This window comes from Artemia sp. Qi Xiang Cuo, chromosome 18 (genome assembly GCF_049724085.1).
Source record: "Artemia sp. Qi Xiang Cuo chromosome 18, ASM4972408v1, whole genome shotgun sequence".
Lineage (NCBI taxonomy): Eukaryota > Metazoa > Arthropoda > Branchiopoda > Anostraca > Artemiidae > Artemia > Artemia sp. Qi Xiang Cuo.
The window spans coordinates 27,049,423-27,071,183 of NC_142811.1; the positions used below are offsets into that span (position 1 = coordinate 27,049,423).

The 21,761-nt window shown below is 36.4% G+C and overlaps 1 protein-coding gene across 3 annotated transcripts in view; it reads left to right on the top strand.

The window, feature by feature from the left end:
• The window catches only part of LOC148941380 (cartilage acidic protein 1-like), a 66,013-nt gene that overhangs the window by 19,882 nt on the left and 24,370 nt on the right, over positions 1 to 21,761 (top strand). For all 3 annotated transcript variants that reach the window (XM_089103948.1, XM_089103950.1, XM_089103949.1), the window contains exons 4-7: positions 2,221 to 2,705; positions 5,349 to 5,645; positions 13,535 to 13,744; positions 18,375 to 18,476. In XM_089103948.1, the coding sequence (XP_088960074.1) occupies positions 2,221 to 2,705; positions 5,349 to 5,645; positions 13,535 to 13,744; positions 18,375 to 18,476 (1,094 nt within the window). The remainder of the gene's footprint in view (positions 1 to 2,220; positions 2,706 to 5,348; positions 5,646 to 13,534; positions 13,745 to 18,374; positions 18,477 to 21,761) is intronic.

A 21,761-nucleotide genomic window follows, 5' to 3' on the forward strand; every position in this document is an offset into this window, starting at 1 on the left:
TTGTTTACCGGTACAAATGAAGATGCCCGGTCATAATAATGACTCTGGCCACAAAGAGTTGTTTTTCTGCACCGCTAACATAATACATTTTTTTCCGTATAACCCATAGATAACGGACAACAGTCTCCGAATCTATCAATTTCAAATTTATTCGAACTTCACCAGGACAGAAACCAGTGGCCAAATATGAGTAGATGATAGGAAACACAGTAAGTGTTAGTTAGTCGGTTGCAATACCGTTAAATTTTCTATTTAGTGGATAAACGGGAAAGAAAAGATGGAAGTCAAAGTATATCAAATATCGGTCATCTATTAGCAAGGCCTGTCGGACGACTAGTCTTGAAAAAACGGTTCTTCTGTTGGAATCGGAGAAAAATGGTTCCCCCCCCCATCCCGAGACAGCTTCACAGGCTTTGCTGCTATTAACAAAGAAACAGATGAAAGCAATTGAAAAAACAAATCGAAATTGATTCATCATCTCGCAAATGGTATGGTGAATAAGTCCCAACCCCTTCTCTTCATAAGGTATCTTCGTCGATGCTCTACATTTCAATGAAAAATTGCGAAATGTTTGAAGTTTTTTAATTTATTATAAAAGTGACAATGTATCATTAGAATAAATGCAAAAAGAGATAAATTTAGCATTTTTGAGAGAGATGAGATACACGGGAATTTAATCTGAGGAAGGGGCATTGAGATTTGAGGTCTCCCCTCCGTATGCGCGAGGAAGAAGAAATACATTGATAAAGCGTAAGTGATCCTCAGCTGCCTTGCCCTCCCCCCCAAAAAAAAGAACTTTCCCTGAATATTTGAGACAAACAGAGTAGATTTTTCAAAAACATTACTTAGGAAATTCCTATTTACGAAGAAAAAGAAGTCCACACCCCCTCACCCCCCGCTTAATCAATTTCTTTATCATTCTCCACATGGATTTAGTCGAGAATCCATTTTCTAATCCGCACATGCAGATCTTACCGAAAAAAGAATGTATACTCAATATTCGCAGGGGAGATCATAAAGCGCGGGGCTTGAAACCGCGACCTTGCGATGTAGCGTCTTACAGATCACTTGCTCTACCGGCTGAGTTATAGAAACTTGTTAGTTGGTTTCACGCCTTCGGTATATTTATATATAAAATAAACGGGATTCTAATAAACAGTATTTCTCAAGACTTACGGTCATAACCTCTGTTTTAGACATAAGACTTAAAATATTCCTGTGAATAAAAGATTGTATTGCAATTTTGAGGGTTGTACTCTGGGGATCTCAGTTTATCTCGCTGGCAATAACCAAACCCCTAAGGTTAACCATTACTTTTCTTTATTTTTTATTACATTTTCTGCTACGGAAAATATTTGCAGAATACTGATCAATGGCAAAATGCCTAGTCTATTAACCTAGCTTAGAGAAAGATCGTTTGTCAGACCTTCTAAAACTTTAATTTAAGCTAATAATTAACCTTACTAAATGTGTAACTTACTCACTTAAGTGATCCAGCTTATTTTTAGAGAAGAATGTCAAAAAATTTTCAATATTTCCTGATGCTTAAAAAAATTAAATAAAAGAAACATAAACTCTTTTTTTAAATTTAATCCTTGTTTCCATTTTAATATTCTTTCATTGTAACATATGATGTCTTTCAGGGTAATGAGAAAAATTTGATTGTCTTAACAATTCATGAGACGATCGTGATACGAAGAAGGGGTTGGTATTTCTCTTTATCGTACAATTTTTGATATTTCAAATCAGCAATCTGATCTTAGGTACAGGGAAAATTGGCAAATCCAAATTGTATACGAATTCCAGTCGCTACTTTTTATATATTTGCCGAGAGGAAAAACGTTGTAAGAGATCCAGTATTAGGACGTTATCAGTATTATCTAGTAGAATCATTATCATTCTGTTTTTCGTGTATATATTCTACTGTCCTTTACTTTTTTCTCTTCCGAAAAGCAAACAAAACTTTCTGATTTGTTTTTAACAATTATTTAAAATACATACAACCCTTATCTTCCATAATCATTTACATTATACTTATCAACTGAATTATTTCTGACGATTATAATGTGGAGAATGAGCTAGTATGTCTTTTAATTGTACTTTTTTACCATCATTAAAAACAAATGCCAATCATTAATTATTAGGGACATAACTTTGGTCCAACATATGAAGTTAAACAGTTCAATGTTGATTAATATTTCTGTCATATTTTTATTTCAGATATGATGGCCCGAACCTCGTCCTTAAATACAACAAGGAAACCTCTCAGCTTGTAAATATAGCTGTTAATGACCCGTCATCACCCTATTATAACCTACGTGACCCTGGTGGTAACGCAATTGGTGTTGCTGCTTGTGACATAGATGGTGATGGTATTGAAGAAATATATTTTTTGAATACAAATCAAGCATATTCTGGCATGGCTACTTATAGTGATAAGCTATTTAAGCTTCGCAATGGAAAATATGAGGATATCTTAAGTGATGGTATTAATAGAAATATTGCAAGCTACTTTGCTGGACGGTCAGTTGCATGCGTGGATAGAAATGGATCTGGTAGATATGCTATTTACCTTGCAAATTATGCAAGAGGTAATGTTGGCCCTCATTCACTTATTGAAATGGATCCAAGTAAGAGTGATATTGGGCAAGGGGTCATTGCATTAAGGAACGTTGGACCAGAAGTTGGAATTGCCAAGTTTACTGGTAGGTCAACTTTGAAAAGGTCTTTTATTGCCGACCAGACAGTGTTTATTTTCCAGCAATTTAACAATATTGGGGAGGGATTGGTACAAGGTTTCCACCCCCAGTGATTCACCACTATATCTAGTGATTTCTTATATTGCCTAAAAAAACACTAAATCGGCATATAAATTATTAGATTATTGAGAAAAATGACTAAATCAACCAAAAATCACTAAAATCTAGTGATTTTTTTTTCTCATAGGGTGGCAACCCTGGATTGATATAACCTCTACCTTATGCTAGCATGCCAAATTTAAGTGTTGCCGTTAAAGCCAGATAACAAGATATCCTGAATCTGTGACCGTCACTATAAAGAAGCTTAGATAATCATTGTCAAAGATGCTGATCACTATCATTACTGGTATCATTGGGACACGAAGCCATTATAATCGTCGGTGGTGATTATTGACGGTCGGTTGTATGTTCAAAACTGGGTGCAGGGTTTATTTTCTGCTGGCTGCATGTTATGTTTATGTCAATTCAAGTTACGCGACGAACAAGTATCTTAATACAAATCCTAACAATCTTTTGTTAGGCTTTCATCAGACCGAAATAGTAATTCCAAAATATTTTGCGGTTGATAAGATTTACGCCTGTATCTATAACTTTACCAAAAGCTCTTAATTAGTCGACGAATAAAGATCTGACCTTTTGCTCCTGAGCTCTAAGGAAATTTTGCGGAAAAAGACTGATAGAAAATTTTGATTAAATATTAATATTAAATTCGTCGACAACATAAATGTGCAAAACACAACCTTGGCGTACTAGGGTGGTTGTGAAACAGTATCAATTTGAAAATGCTGGCAACATAAGGAATCGAACCACTGGTGTACATAATCCGACCCTTACTGGCGTTAAAAAAATTTCTGGAAGAGTTTGTGTATATTTGTAGTTTCCTTCTGCATTATATAACTTTGGAATTATGGTTTATTCCCATTTTGATCAGTTGTCTTTGGGGGAGGACAACAGAAAAAGATTTCAAAGGGCTTGCGAGGGGGGCTGGTCGCCCTCCAATCACTTTGGCTCTTGAAAATGGCACTAGAACTTTCAGTTTCCAATCAAATTTGTCTCCTCCAAAGTTTTTATGACAACCTTTTCCATGCAGAGTGGCTTGGTGAAAGGCTAAAAATAGATAAATGCTACATAAACCCTCTTTGCTCTTTACTTGGGCAGTGCTGTAGCGCTGCCTATAATAACTTACTTTTTTCTAATGAACAAAAAAGAAGACATATCATGCAGCGCTTTGACATGTGCCTAACCAATTTAGTAATCAATAAAAAAAGAATTTGTGACATTTAAAGGAAGATTGTAGTCACTCATTATTACCTTAGTTATGTGAAAAAATTCCCTATTATTCTTTATGTAATCATTTTTTTATATCACTTGTTGTAAGCTATAAGAAAATCAGTTACAGTAAATCCAAGGCCATACCAGGGAGGGGGGGGGGGGTTAGGGGGGTTTGAACCCCCACGAAATGCTTGTCTGACTCGTAAAAACGTAACAAAAATGAATATAAACAAATTTTGTATGTGTTTTTTGAGTTTTTTTGTGTAAGTCCCCCCCCCCCCACGCGAAAGTTTTTTTTTGGAGTAAAACCTCCTCCGAAAAAAATCCTGGGTACGGCCTTGAGTATATCTGAGGTTGTTTGTGGCCCGAAGTTGATTTTTTTTTTGGGGGGGGGGGGGCTTGTAAACTACTGAAGAGGTGATACATAACTGAGCCAAGAATACTCAATAAAAATTTCGGGAAAATTCTATTTTTACTCCATTTTTATGCGTACGTTTAAAGAATTTGTTTGGGCCTCCATGGCTTTCCCCAAAATAAATTTTAATAAATAACCTTTTTAAGTTTCGTTTTTCTTAGCTTGTTCATCCAAATAAGAGTTCAGAATCATTTTTTCCTACTTGGATGATAAAACTGTCTCTCAGTAAGGCGTTTATAAATAGTGGAGTACTCATACAAAAATCATGGGAATTTTTGTGTCAGAATGGGATGTATCATGCTGTCAGGGTCAGTTTAATCCTCGAAAAATGGTTTGTGTGTCCCCCCTCCCCAAATACTTGCGCACGACTTTCTATCTCACCTTATTTCTGCTCAGCACCATCGTGTTTTAGTCCCTACTGCCAACCTTCTACTTAATTATTTTCACAGGGTATATGGTTCGTGGGATAAAGATTGTACCTTTGTCTCCCTCCAACAATCTCAGGAGCTTTACGATATTGTCTGTGATTTTTGCACCTTATAATTAGTCTGTTTTATGCGTTCTTTTCTAAAATATGCGCATCTCGGAAACAGATAGAACGGAAATACAGTTAGCTAGACATGTTATACGTGTAGCAAGAGAGAAATCGCCCTCCATAGGTTACAAAAAAAGAATGCAAACAGTAATCCTTTCTCAGGGTAAGACCTCATTTTTTCTGGCTAGGAGACAGATTGTCTAGAGTTTCACAATTTACCATTATGGTAAGCTACGGTAGCAAATTACTTTTACGTCGTTTTAATACCATTGACCATACATAGGAACTGCATTATGATACTAGCTGCATATTGATTCCTGCAAAGATAATTCATGCATTGGCTATATCTTTTATGTTTTATTTACAGGTGGTCGAGGTGTAACGATCGGCCCTATTTTAAGTGAAAACGGACGTTCGGACATCTTTTGCGACAATGAAAATGGTCCCAATTTTCTTTTCAAAAATAGGGGAGATGGCACGTTTCAGGATGTGGCTGGTTTGAGTGGAATAGACGACTCTAATAATCATGGACGAGGACTTGCTCTGGCTGATTTTAATGAAGATGGAAATGTTGATATCGTCTATGGAAATTGGAATGGTCCTCATAGATTGTTTATACAAGAAAATGTTCAAGGAGTAAAGAAATTCAGGAACATTGCCATAGGTAAATATTTATAGTCATAAAAATAACAAGGTCATTGAATGCAAAGCTGTTTTCTATTTATAGTTTTCGTGAGGAAATTATTGAACAGGACTAAAAATGTGTTATGTTTACGTAAACTTTGAGGAAGAAATGTGTTCTATTTGCTTTATGAAAATAAGATGATTTTTCAGCAGTATGTGTTCCATTTGAACTCCTCCGCTCAATATTAGAGCTAAAATTGCACAGTTTGGCTTGGACATGTAAAACAAGTCCTATCAATTTAAATAAGCACAAGTTACACGAACGAGTAGATTCGCCAGTAAAAATGGAGGATGAAAAAATGGAAGAAAAAAAAAAAAAAAAAAAAAAAAAAAATGCTGTATATGTTCACTATACTCTTAAACCCATCTTAGTCCATCTGAAAAAGAGGGTGCTGAAGAAGAAAATTGGTAAGTCAATGGTTTTCCATTTGGATTGCGGTACCGATGTAGTAGTGATACCTATACTAGTTTTATCTACTGGTATATAGGAATTCTAACGAAGTTTGAACCAGGGCTGCCACTTTTCCTCAAAATCTTGGCATCTAGGGGAAAGTATATTTACTAAGTATTGCCCTTAGAATGCATAACAACTTAGTATCTTGGGATTTTGTTTTACAACATCTACAACATACATCTTTTACAACATCTTTTCGAAATTCAGATTCCCCTAGAAAAACTTGGAGTTTGATTAAAGATAAAATTGGAAGAAATAAAAAGTTGTTACACCCTGAAGTGTTATTTGATATTAATGGTAAAGAATTTAGAGGACCACAAACTGTTGCTAAGAAGTTTAGTGAATATTTTGCTAGTATTGGATCATCTGTTGTTTCAGGAGAAGTTGACCTTTCTTCCCCAAGGTCGCATAAAAAATATCTACCGCCCACTGAAGATACGTTCATATTTATGGTCCGGTTACTTTTGCAGAATTTCAAAAGGTCATTAAGAATTTAAAAAATGGTAATTCATTGGGATATGATGAACTTTCAACTAATTTGCTAAAAAATATTGCAGGTGTAATTTTTGAACCATTGCTTCATATTTTAAATTTATGTGTTTTCTCAGGTACATTTCCTAAAAGATGGAAAATTGCACGTGTAATAACATTTCATAAAAAAGGATATAAATATGATACAAATAATTATCGTCCTATTGCAATTTTATCACCATTGTCTAAAGTATTGGAAAAAATTTTAAAAGGAAGGATTACTAATTATCTAGATAAAATAAATTTTTTTACCAAATATCAGTTTGGATTTAGGGCAGGCCATTCGACGGAACATGCAGTTGCAGCTCTTGTATTAGAAATAAATGACTGCTTAGATAGTAATTATCATGTATCTACTGTTTTTTATGATGTTAAAAAAGCATTTGACACTTTAAACCATGAAATTCTTTTTGATAAAATGGAAAATTCCGGTATAAGAGGGAAAGGACTAGATATAATAAGATCATACCTTTATGGACGTAAAATCATGGTAGATGTTGATGGAAATTTGTCTAGTTTAAATGATCTTGAAGATATTGGTGTCCCACAAGGATCGGTATTAGGTCCGCTTTTATTTTTGATGTATATTAATGATCTTCCACGATGTTTGCAGGGAAATAATGGTCTTGCAATTTTATTTGCAGATGACACAGCTGTTTCTGTTAAAGCGAAGGATTCATCTACATTGATTCAAAATTTGTTGAACACTGTTAGTTCAGTTAATCGATGGTTTGTTTCTAATTATTTAGTACCGAATTTTAAGAAGACTGAATTTATGGTTTTTGGTCATTCAAAACGTGCTACTAAAAAAATTTCATGTCAGGAGCTTCAAGTTGGTGAGCATAAAATACGTAGAGTTCAATCGTATCGTTATTTAGGAGTTTTTATTGATCCCCTTTTGTCATTTCAAACTCATATTGATCATTTAAGGGTGAAACTTTCGCAAAATATTGGGTCTATGTATCGTTTGCAACATGTTTTTCCATTTTCAATTTTAAAAATAATTTATCATTCTTTGATTGCTCCTTATTTAAATTATTGCACAATTATTTATTTAAATACTTTTTGGACGCATATAAAACCCCTACAGATCCTTCAAAATAAAGCAGTGAGAATACTTGGAAATTTTTTACATCGTCCATCAAAACTTAGAGATGCATCGGAAACTGAAACATTATTTCTTTTCTTGAATTTATTAGATCTGAAACATATAAGAGAACTTAATATATCAATATGGCATTTTAAAATACAAGATCCTAGTAGTTATTTTTATGAAAAATCTCTGTTGATTCTGCCCCCTCCTTCGGCTCTTAGGTGTTCTGGAACATATCGAATTCCCTTTGTTAATTGTGAAAGATCTAGATTTTCAATTAGATACCAAATACCATTTATTTCAAATAAATATAGGCTGAAAGATAGAATTCAAATTGAGGCATCATTTCGGCAAATATCAGTTCTAAGGAAGAAAATATTAAAATTATGTATTGACCAGTGATGGTGGAATAGAAATTTTTTTATTATTATTATTATTTTTTTTGTTTATATTTGTTACCCATGTTGGGATAGCCTTCCGTGCCTCACTTGTCCAGCGTTTGTTTTCTTTATGTTTGTTATTTTTTTGTTTTTTTTCTTTAACCAGGTTTTTTTTTCTTTCTCTCTTTTGTTATGATGAGAAAATGTTTTTTTTGTTTTGTTTTTTTGTTTTTTACCCAATTTTACGAGCTTTGCTCTCTGTTGGGGGTATATGTTTTTTGTTATGTTGATTTAATCAAATAAAAAGTAAACAGTAAACATTTAAATTTTTCGCAAGTGAATTTTGGGGTATCGGTAGATTTTTGCTGGTAGCCCTGGTTTGCCCTAGTTTATGTAAAGTTGAATATTTATGTTCACTATTAGGTTGGTCCCAAGGTTATCGTGGTTGTAGCAGTAGCTGCAACCTAGTAAAGGACGAATATTAGAATAGGAGTAACTCTAATACTTTCATAGTAACTCTAGTACTTTCATTTCTTTTGCTGTTTTGGCGCCATCTGTCATAGCCACACTCGTCACACTGAGAATTTATAAAAATATAGATGACGTTCCCTTCGTTCGCAAGCGAACAAGAAGAGGACGCAGAGGTGGCAGATGAAATTTAAGATTGACGTGTTAGTCACCTACAGATGATTGGCCAACCAAAAGTCTAAGGATGAGAGTTGTTTAGTCTCAATCCTGAGAGTGAGCCTACTGCCCCAGCTGATTCCTGACAACAATGCTCCTACTAATGATTTTGGGTCTGATTGTCCTCCAGTATTATTACTGCAGGTTCTCTCTTATAAACACCAACTTCCAAACTTACTTCTGAGCAAAATCCACTCGCTAACAAATAAAGTAGGTGAGTTAGATGTCATTCTACATGAGAATAACATCCATATCGCTGCAATTACTGAAACATGGCAGCTCAACGAAACAAGTGGAAGGATGGCTGGTTACAAGGTTTTCTTGAACACTAGAACAGACAGGATTGGCGGAGGTGTTGCCCTGTATGTACGCAATGATATCCCCTGCAAATATTTAGATAACTTCAATGACCCTAACCATGAAGCGATCTGGGCTGCAAGCCAAAACATTTACCACGAGATGTATCTTGCATCATTATCGCAAGTATCTACTATCCTGAAAGCGCCAAGAACAGACGGCTGTTGGTATCCTACCTTCAGTCTACGTTAGACACATTACGTCAGCGGTATAGCCGCCCGGGCTTCATAATAGCTGGTGACTTCAACCAAACAAAGAAACAATGGCTTGCTAATACGCTGGGTATGTCACAAGTGGTCAATATACCCAACCATGTGACCGGGAGCACCCTTGACATTATTCTTACAAACCTTGCTCCATATTACAAAGACGTGTCTTCGAACGGGCCATTGGGCAAATCGGACCATCACACTCTGCTGATGAAGGCAAAAAGTGAAATCAGGAAGCTTAAGAAAATAAAAGTACTCCGGAGACCTATCACGAAATCTGCTATTAATACGTACGGAATGTGGGTCGTTACTCACTGCTTCAGCGAAGTATACAACGAAAGCGATGTCAAAAGGAAAGCAGAAATATTTCAGTCCCTATTCTATGACAAATACTTAGAAGTTTTCCCGGAAAAGCAATTTGTCGTGAGTGAATCTGACAAGCCCTGGATCACTCCAAAAATAAAACAGCTGATTCGCGAAAAAACCACTGTAAGGCAGTCAAGTGGTGACGCAACGTCATTACGATTATTAAGAAACAAAATCGTTAGCCTTTGTCGCGAGGCAAGAAAGTCCTTCGGAAAATCCCTTTTGGACCCTGAAATAAAAAAGGATCCCCGTAAATGGCACCGTTTAGTAAGGCAGATTGCTGGAAAAACAGTATCATCCAGTATCCGTATTCTGAACGATGATGAGTCACTCGTGAGTGCAAATGACGTCAACAATTACTTTACTGACATTTGTACATCCTTTCCTGCCCTTCCTAACACTGAAATAGAGAATCTACTGTCAATATGCCCTGACGAAGGTGAAATCGAAATAGTTGAGTATCAAGTTTTCAAAGAGCTGAACAAGTTGAGTCCATCCAGTAGCTCTTTTCCTGAAGAGCTCCCTATAAGGTTAATACGAGAGTTCTCTCTTTTCCTGGCCAAGCCGCTTGGACACATCATCAGAGAATGGTTCGCCCAGTCAACTTTCCCGTCGTGCTGGAAACGCGAATTTGTGCGCGTTATACCGAAGACTAAAACACCCAAATCTTGCAACGAGTTACGACCGATATCAATCACATCTACCTTTGCAAAAGTCACCGAGTCATTCATCCTGCGTGAATTGCTCAAGCAAACGCGGGAAAACATAGACCGTTACCAGTATGGCGGCCTTAAAGGTTGCAATACCTCGATATACCTCGTGCGCCTAGTTGACATTATCTTTAAGTGGCTTGACAAGGGCAGTACCTTCATCGACCTAGCTGTCGCCGATTTCAGGAAGGCATTTGACCTGATTTGTCATCTTACGGCAGCAAAAAATATGCGAGCAATGGGCGCACAGAAGCGGTCTCTTGCATTAGTGATGAGCTTCCTTCAGGACAGAATGCAGTGTGTATTTCCATTGTTTGAAGGTGACTTGATCTCATACTGGTCTAAACTTACCTGTGGAGCCCCTCAGGGTACAACACTTGCTGGTTTCATATTTATCTCCCTCATCAACTTCCTCCTTCAGAATTTCGAAGAGCGACTCAAATTCGTCGACGATTTATCATTTGTATTCAAATACCTCGTGAGAGAAGGTGTAATCGAACGTCAGTTCAGCGAGACCCTTCTGGCATCCTTCTCTGAGGACTCTGAACGTTACAAGCTGACACTGAATGCAGATAAATCAATGATCCTCAGGTTTTGCCCCTTAAAACGGGATCTGGAATTCCCGCAAGTCCCTTTCCCTGTTGTTCCATCTGCAAAAATCCTCGGAGTCACATTATCGATGGACTGCACATTCACCGAACACGTGGAGAAGGTTATTAAGGCTGGCAATGCATCACTTCTGACCCTAGTCCTGATGCGCAGGCTTGGCTGCGACGCTCAAAGCCTAAAAAATGCCTATATTACGTATGTGAGACCTCTACTCGAATATGCCGTCGCTGTCTGGGGACCTTTTGTCCAGAGCACCCACTACCTTTGCGATGACCTTGAATCTTTGCAGAAACGAGCTGTTAACATAATCGTTGGTAACAGAAGTGACGACTACAACAAACTCTTGCAAGAACTGAACCTTGAATCTCTCAACGACAGAAGATTATCACTGATCATGTCCCTCGGCAAGTCAGTGCTATCTTCGCCCCATCACAGACTGATCGTCCTACCCGATGCTCCTGTTAACCAGAGAACCAGATCCCACTCAAAGCTACAACCCCTGGTCTTCAAGAACAACCACTACAAAAACATGTTTGTCCCCTTTTTCGTAGTAGCATACAACAAGACTCATTATTATTTGTATTCACGTGTTAGTGTTCTTATAGTGTTATTATAGTGTTATTTGTATTTTTTTTCCATATTGTTGTAAAGACGACATAAATTAGCCATGGCTACGCTGTTCGATCTTAATAAACCTATGTCTATGTTTATGTCTGTCTAATACCAACGTAGCACGAACGGTAACTTAAAAAAAAAACTTTTTCGCATGCTAAACAAGGGTCTGCTTTGCGCAGGTACCGATCTCCTGATTCAAAGCCTTCTGCCAGAAGTGAATTACGTCATCTAACCCTTCTCATGTTTTCCCCCAGTTTTCTCCTGGTACCCATTGAGAACTGGATTTACACTGGCTTAGTTGACAGAGTCACACCATTAACCCCCGTTCCAAACCAAATAACTGGTGACACCAGGACTTGAACCCCTGAAACAGTACCCCTTACGAACAACAGTAACACGACTATTAAATTATTTTCAAGATTTTTCTTAAGGTCCTTTTTGAAACATTGTCTAAACTAAACTCTTTGTTGGGAGTCGGAATGTTATTAATGTCCTCCTTCCCCGTGAAAAAGAACAAATCTTTCGTCCAGGTGTCATTTGCCATGTGACAGGCTGATCCAACAGAAGAAATAAATCCTGAAAATACCGTATTTATGCTTTTTGAAAACTTGTTTCAACTTTTTGTATGCTAAGAAAGATATTTGCCGAAATAGCCGCTTATCATTGTTAGTGCTAATGCGGGGGGATCTTACTCTAAGAAAGTCTTTGGAACAAGAAAAGAAAATAAAGCCATTAAGTGAAGTCTTATTCATGCATTGGAATTTATTAGGCCATAACACAGTCATCTATTAAGGCTTTTTATTAAGCTGTATATTCAGTTTTCTGAGCGTTCTCGTTTCTCTACTGAGTAATTCCCGTGTAAAGATCAACATTGTCTGCTCCGCTATGTTTTTTTTTGGAACATTCTATAGTTAATATCTAAAATAACTCCCATGTGTGTTTATGCGCCATTAGTGACTCAAGGGGAGCTTTATCTTTCATAATCTAAAGGGGGCTTAGTTATTAAATTCTGAGTTGCCTCTATGCCTCAGGTGTCTGCCTAGAAAGTCAATACAATATTGATCTAAAAGAAAAAGTAATACTCTTGATAAAGATATCGATGTTCAGAAAGCAGATATACACGTAGTTAAAACAAAACTGTGCTACTTGGATAGTTTTTCCAGATATGTTTTAGCTACTATTATGATTGATTAGACTTTAATTTGCAATGATGAAATCTTAGAAAAGGAGTCCAATGTTTGGACTGGTTTTTAGTGCTTTGAAAATATGTTTAATAGTCAGTCTCAACTAGAATAATTCATTTAGTCGTAAATAATGTTTTCCTCAACATTAGATTAAAAAATTCCTTCTTTTTGTGAAATGAAAGAAGTTTCCTTTCACTAAAATTCTTTGGAGATAACCTCCGCTGAGAGGTCATTCCTCATGGCCAAATTACGCCAAACGAAGCTTTCTTTGAGATATTCTTGGTTTGGAGTTACCTGGTGTAGGCAGTTCTGACGAGCAGTAGTATGGTGAGCAAGTCTCATCGGCGTAGCTGTTGCCAAAGATGAACTTCGACGGCTTCTACGATTTAGGATTGTATATTTACTTGTAAACCACTAACGTAGACGCCACGTCAAGTCGGTCCTGTAGCATTTGAGTGGAATGGGTAACATATCTACCTGACGTTGTTGCGTAGCAAAAGTGGAGAAGTAGATTAAATTATGAATTTGATGTAAGATCCGAGTAGGGGAAGTTTGGAATGATCTGGAAGATTTTTTTTTTTTTTTTTTTTTTTTTTTTTTTTTTTTTTATCGAACGATAACTCCCAGTTTCTGAGAATGAATCTAATTGTCCTTCTTTCACAGTCTATTATCGACAGGTACACCTCTTGAGGACCCGTCTCCCATAAGAACTGTGATTGCTGCAGACTTTGACAACGATGGCTTGCTCGAGGTATTTTTCAACAACATAGCCTACCGTGGAGCGGCTCCAAATCGAATCTTCAAAATTGAACCAAGGGCAAATGCAGATCCATCAATTGTAGAATTAGACATTGGTGATGCTTCAGAACCCCAAGGCAGAGGAACTGGTGAGTTATACTTGTTTCTCATTTTTTGGTCCCACGTCTTTTTTGTAATATCCTTAACCATGCTGCAACGAAAAAGCGGATCAGTACGAAATCATGGTTCGGGACAACTTTAAAAAAAAAACTAACTCAAGCCCAAAGTATCTGAAAATTTAAAAACGCCTAAAAAACCTTTCAAGAGAGGAAGAATCGCTACTTGAACCTTATTCAGGATGTTAACAATTATTTCGATTAACCTCTTATAGAAGTTCATTGCGAAAGCAAATTTTGTGGGAATTTCGATAAATAGCTTGGAACCCTGTAAACATGGTGTCGGATCGAAATGAAAACTGCTCTGTCGGAATCATCATAGCCAAGAACCTGAAAAAGAAGAAGAATTAGAATCCCCCATCTTTAGAAACAAGGATAAATATTTTTTCACATGGGTTTCTGTGATGTCTCCTTTTTTATTTTTTGGTCGCCACTTGGTATCTTTTGACAATTTAATATAATATACGTATCTTTTGAAAAGTTGCTTTTCTGGGTATGATGTCATATTTGAGTGACTCAGCTGTGTGGTTCAATGTGGTTTCTCCTTTATTAGTTTAAATAATAAAAAAAAAAAATCAGCTGAAAGTAAAGAGTAACTATACAACTTTGAATCAACCAAAATTATTCGGTATACGAGGGGTGCTGCCCCTTAATGAACCCTCGCTCTCTACGCTAAAGTCTTAAAGATGTTTAAAAATAACTCTCATTCAAATTCAATGATCCTTGTCTTTAAGCAGTCTTTCTTAAATAATTATGATAAAAAATCAAAGTTTTAACAGACTGATAAAAAGGATCGAAAGGGGAGCAAAAGCTTTCCCTTCTATAAGAGGCCCATGAATCATTTGCCAACTGTTAGCTATGAAGCGTAATCTCTTTTACGCTACGAAATTAAAACTAGAATAAGCAGGAAAATGATTAGAAATGTCACTCACGTACACATAATTCTGGGTATTGTAAACGAAAACAATTTTAGACAATTCCTATAAGAAAGATCTCACGTATTTTTTTTTTTCTATTTTTTGGACCACCCACATAAGAACTATATTTGAAAACTATCATTTATGTCACTTCTGATATCCTAATCTGAATTCTATTAGTTAACTTCCTATTCTTTAAGGTTTTTTTTCAGCTGTGGAAAATCAAACCAACATTTTAGAAAAGAGTGTCATTAACATAGTACTGTGGTAACTAAGTTTATGCTCGTAATAATCTTACTATAGGTTAATAAAGAAAACAAATACTTCGATATAAAAGGAGTGTTTGTGTGCGATTCTAATTACTGGAAATTCTTCTCAAACAAATTAAAAAAATAATCAATGATAAAAAAAGGCAAAAGAAGAGAACAAGCTTAACTGTCATGATAGGGCTGTAGGCCCAAGCCTTACGCAAGTATGAAAAGATCATTCCCTGTACGCTTGTTATTTTGATTTCGTTCATATCATTGAAGAATGGAGAGATAAATAGATAATCACACAGTTGAACACTGGATTATATGCATCTCCTTCTCTTTGTTCTTTTTTGGATTGTTATGGAGGTGATTTCGCATTATCTCATCGCAGTTATAAAATTCTGGGCCCTGGAGCGGGTTCCTGAAGGTGAGTCAGGGCCTCGTATTACCAAACAGGTATCAATCACACTGTGCTGCTATAGGACTGATTATATGTATATATCCATCCATATATGGCCATAAGACTCGCCTAGTAAAACGAAAGGTCTGAGTTTCGACAATACAACCCTGGAATATTTGCCCTACATATAAAATTGAGCAACCACAGGAAAATTTAGAAAAAAAAAGAATGAAGAAAAGAACGGTTTATGAAAATTATGCTGTGTTCCAATATATATATAGAATATGTGGTGGAGAACCAAAGGGTTCGTAGTAACAAACTTAAGTAAAGAGCGACTCCTTCCAATAATAGCCAAAACTCTAAGAAAAAGGATTTTGATGACAATTAATGCATCGAAAGAGTTGGTTTTTAAGCTGATTCCAAATGTATAAAGTTAATTAAGCTTAATGTTGCACATCAAAGGCCACGAGCCTTAGAAAATTTGTCTGATTTTCAATAAATGGGGAAACACTCCCAAAGAGGCAAGTAATTTTAAAGAAAATCACACTATTAGATTCAGCACATTATAGAACCATACTGTGGAGAATTCAAGTTCTTATCTACAAAAATGTGAAATTTTGCTTTTTTTTCAGAAGAAAGATCGCAGATGCGTTTTTTTATGAAGTAATTTAATAGCAATATAAACACAAATCAGTTAGTAAAAATGACCAGACAGGCAAGTCTATTGCCCCCCTCCAAACATTTTGGTTAGTGACACCTCTGGTCGGTACCAGACGAAGTCCATCGGAAGTAATTATTCTTATCTCTTAGTCCTATTCTGTTACCTCTGTGCACTTTCATCATAGGGCAACTCTTCCACAGTTGATAATTCGGACCCAAAAAAACACGAAAAAAATTAAATAAATAAAAATGTAAAAATAAATACTATAGGATATTCTACACCATAGATTCTAAAATTACTAAAAGTAGAATATTCCAAAATTAATTCTTTTCTTCATTATTCGATTTGTCATACCTTCTTTTTTGCTGCTCAATTTCGGGTGTTGGGGGAATTTTCCGGGGGGGGGGGGAGGGGAGGATACGCCTAGCACCTGTTTAGATAAATCTATGCAAAAGATGTATCGTATGGTTTATACATAAAATGAAGTTTCTTTCTGTGCATCCGTTCTTCTACTGAGTGCTGGAAATCACTGTCATAATAGGTGTTCAAGAGCATAATACAAGGAGTTCAAGTCGGTTTATGAATCCTAGAGCAGTTACTACAAGATTAAAATTTTCTATGCGCCATGATTGTCCTAGTGCTTGGAATACTTTGCCATATAATATTGTACAGGAAACAAACCTGAGTAAGTTCCGATTCTTTTAGGGTTTATGAGAAGGAAGGGTGATGGGTTCTCTGGTCTCTTTATTTACAAAATTAATCAAATTGATGTTTTTTGGTTTGATGGTTTGATGATGGGAGATGCCGAATGGTTTTTTATTTGATTTTTCGTCGGTTCTTCTTTTGTTTTCGGTGTTTATATGTCATCACCTTTCATAAGTTGATTTATATTTTAGGTTTAGTTGAGTGATTAAGCAAGTTTTGCTTCAGGTGTTTTTATTTTTATTGTGATGAATAAACCCTTTATTTCATACAAAAAATCGGTCCGAGGGGAGAGAGACTAGGTAAAGAGCTGGTGAAGCTAGATCTTTGACTGGTAACTGAACCAGCGACTGACCTTACTTCCTTCTTTGACCACAATGTTATTCTCGTTGGACTTCATTAGGATTAATGTCTGAAAGGCTCATTTACTGCTCTAAAAACCTTGTAGGAAATAGCACAACAAAGTTACGAAAACAGTAACTTAATACCAAAAATTGCTGAGGAACACTAAATGAAGCACTCTTTATAAATACTAAAAGAAAAACAAAATGAATGAACGGTATTTACGAGAATTCTCCATAGTCAGTTCCAACATCAACTGCCTATCTACCAAATTTTTTCGATTTTAGTTGTTCAACTATCCGATTCTTCGAAACCGCAAATTGTGTGATACCTTGGGAGTGATAGCCAATGAGGTATGTCTTCATTAATTTCTCCAGAAATCGGAAGAAAGTAGGCCTTTTCGCCTTCTTCTTGTCCGATCGTTTTCCCTTGAATCCAGGAATTACCAATTAGATTATAACCAACTTATAAGTGTAGTTTTGTTTTTTAATAATTAAAATTTTTCGTAAACATAATTTTGTATAATGTCTGCAAGTATAGTTTCTATAATTTTGTTTTCTTCTTGTGTTCCTTCTCTTTTCAAAGTCATGGATATTGAACATTTCCGAATTTAATAAGATACATGACTATGCAGTAATTCAGGCCTGCGGGTTAGCCTGCACAAAAGTGTAGAGCAAGGGTGAAAAGTTGAAAGAAATACTTCCTTTGTTCAGAAGTGTCATTTCCCCTGAATATTACTAATTTCTGCGCTTTTGGTGCATTTTATCAAAAAGTGGGAAGTTGTAGGAGCACAGAGTCTGCCCCTATCCCCCTTTTGGTCCTGACGACTACGTACCTGACCTGTATAACAAACTTTATACCTAAAATCGTTACAATTTTACGATTCTCAAGTTACCATATACGTGGTTGTGTTTTTATTTATATTGATGGTTTTAGCTTTCTCTTTTCTTTTTTTTTATATTATGGATTGACATTGCGTGAAATTGTTTTGCCCGGTAAAGTATGTGAATAATAGTAGGCTATACTATTAGGAAATGTACTGAACTGTACTTAAGAAATACTATACGAAATGTACTGAAGAGTTAAAAAAAAAACACAAATTGAGAATAAAAAAAAACTTATTGGAACCAATCAGTAAGCGATTGTCTTGCTAAGACGGCAACACTAAAAAAGGTCTTTGAAAGTGTACGGAAGTGTGTCAACAAAATTTTAAATTGGTAAATTGCGATTTTTAAGTACAAAACCGTGGATACTCCTTTTAAAAAGGTAGAATTTCTAAGAAGGTAGAATTATTAGAAGTTCCTTCTAATAAAATATTCTTCAATTTTAGGTGGTGCAGTGACAGATTTTGATGGTGATGGAAAGCTGGAGCTCATTGTTTCCCACGGGGAATCTGCTAGACAACCACTCTCTATTTACAAAGTCGGACCTGGTAAGGAAACTATTAAACTAAAAAATAGAAACACACTTTATAATTACTTTAAGTAATTGTACTGATTATATAGACATTCTAAAGAAGTAGTTGAATTTTAGAAGGTTTATCTATGGTAAGGGTTACTATTCCCTGTGCTATTTAATTCCATATTTTCAAGAGTACCTGGGTCTTGTTCAAATTTACAGGCGTAATTTGGAGGGTATGTTATGAATGAGTGTTATCCTGCTGGCCAATCGTCCTTGAAGATCGTCTTATGGCCTCTTTCTTGGTAATGGCGTGAATATATCTTCTGTATACCTCACGGTCTTCTGCTAGGCGAAAAAAGGCGGAAAGGCGATGAGGCGCAGTTTTCTTTCCACCTCTTTGGGGATAACCATGAAGACGAGAATCGTGAATTTGACCTTCAAAGATGATTTTCGGGTGACGGAAGTGAATCATCCGTTCGACCTTACCGAGCCACTGAAATTGCCGGAGTTGGATCTTGGTGAGGATTCTTGGTTGGATTTTAAGGCGCTCAAGGAGTTTGACGTTTGAGATTCGACCAAGGTAGGTAATACCAGCAGTGCGGTGGAGACATTTAGTTTCAACAGTCGACAACGGTCGTCTACCTTCAAAGTCCATGTTTGACATAAGTATATTGTGATGGGGATGATCAAAGTGTGAAAAGGTCGTGTCTTAAGTCGTAGAAACAAACACTTGCTTCGTCGAATGGGCATAATGGCTTCGAAACTGGAACTCGCGAGGGCAAGCCGTCTTTATATGTATTTTGAGTGGCTGTTGTCATTGATGATTAGACTACCAAGGAAGGGGGACTCTTCGACCACTGGATACTCTCTCTGTTAAGTTTCAGGCCTGGCCTAATTGTATCCTGCGACTTTCGTGAGAAGCACGCAACCTTGGTTTTGGATGCATTTAGGATTATTTGAAAATAGCTAGTCGCTTCAAGGACTTCGTTAGCTTATGCTGACGACATCGACGAAATGGCTATCTCAAAATTTTGATTGGATGTGTTTGGGAGAACGATGGGTGGGGGGGGGGGAGGGTTAGTTGCCCTCCAATCACTTTTGACTATTAAAAAGGGCACTGCGTTAGCAACGACTTATAGGTCCTCTGGCGTTTGAACCATTTCGTCGATGTCGTCAGCATAAGCTAGCTTGTCTGCCAGAACGTCCCCTGTATGTGCGCCACAAGTTGTTTCCACCAGGGATGGAACTGCTGTGAGGAAGAGGTTAAACAGTTCTGGGGACAATATGCATCCTTGAAGAAATTCTGCGGACGTTTGGAGGCTATCAGTGAAACTTTCACTAGTCATGACATGACTCCTAAATTTAGAGTATATGTCTTTGATAAGGTCGACTCGGTTTCGTAGATTTCCGGAATGGAGGAGGATAAGCCAAAGGCATTTCCTCCAAATAAGGTCAATCTTCGTCCTTTTTGTTTAATTAATTAAAAAAACTTTTTCCACAAAATAAGTTTTTCAAAGAAAAGTAAAGAACTCCATGAAATAAAATATGAGCAAAAATAAAATCAAATAATCTACCAAGCTCGAAACTACCACAAATCAGGATCGATAAATAAATGAAACCCAAAATGAACAGAAATTACAATAAATAACCGATTCAAACTCAAAACGAGCAGAAATTAACATAACATCGAATGAGCCCGTTTTGAAGTTTCTACGACAACACCTTCTATAAAAGCCTTATATGCCCCAGGGCATAACTTAAAAATGTTGCTCTGAGGCTTGTGGGGAAATTTCCTCATCAAAAACCAATTTTCTACCCGAAATTCGACAACGTCGAGACAACAGGCCATAGCACAGTTTTGCTTTGATTTGTTCGGGAGAAACATGAGCGTGGGGGTGGCTATTTGCCCCCCAGTCCCTTTTGACTGCTAAAAAGGGCGCTAGCCCTTTGAATTTCCAATCAAATGAGGCTTTTTTAAAGTTTCTACGACAACGCCTTCTATGATAACCTTATATGCCCCCATGGCATAACTTAAAACCCTTGCTCTGAGGGTTGTGGGGGAGTCTCCTCCTCAAAAACACATTTTCTATCTTAAAATCAACTACGCTGAACAAAATGGCTATCTCAAAATTTTGATTGGATGTGTTTGGGAGAACGATGGGCGTGGGGGGGGGGCGGGTTAGTTGCCCTCCAATCACTTTTGACTATTAAAAAGGGTACTACGTTAGCAACGACTTATAGGTCCTCTGGCGTTTGAACCATTTCGTCGATGTCGTCAGCATAAGCTAGCTTGTCAGCCAGAACGTCCCCTGTATGTGCGCCACAAGTTGTTTCCACCAGGGATGGAACTGCTGTGAGGAAGAGGTTAAACAGTTCTGGGGACAATATGCATCCTTGAAGAAATTCTGCGGACGTTTGGAGGCTATCAGTGAAACTTTCACTAGTCATGACATGACTCCTAAATTTAGAGTATATGTCTTTGATAAGGTCGACTCGGTTTCGTAGATTTCCGGAATGGAGGAGGATAAGCCAAAGGCATTTCCTCTAAAATAAGGTCAATCTTCATCCTTTTTGTTTAATTAATTAAAAAAACTTTCCACAAAATAAGTTTTTCAAAGAAAAGTAATGAACTCCATGAAACAAAATATGAGCAAAAATAAAATCAAATAATCTACCAAGCTCGAAACTACCACAAATCAGCATCGATAAATAAATGAAACCCAAAACGAACAGAAATTACAATAAATAACCAATTCAAACTCAAAACGAGCAGAAATTAACATAACTTGGGCGCAAAACCCCTATGCCTTCCCAAGGCCAGAACAAAATTTGCACTTTACTGAAAAAAAAATATAAATATTTTAAGTTTTATAACTTTATAAATCAAATAATTTTAACATTTTGATTACTAAATATTAGTATATGTATATTAAACTAACAATGCACATTCATTTGTATTTTTACAGTAAAGTGCAAATTTTGTTCTGGCCTTGGGAAGGCATAGGGGTTTTGCGGCCAACTTATGTTAATTTCTGCTCGTTTTGAGTTTGACTCGGTTATTTATTGTAATTTCTGTTCGTTTTGGGTTTCATTTGTTTATATATAATATAATATATATATTGAAAACCCGTCGTATACAATAAATGTACAATGACAGAGTATACAAAAATGCGAAAAGAGGAAACAAAAAGATAATATACTAAAGAAAAGCAAAATAATAACAACAAAAGCAACAACTTCTTAAATAGTATACAAAATAGTACGAAAAGTGGAAACAGAAAGATAACATACTCAAAGATTACAACAGAAACAACAA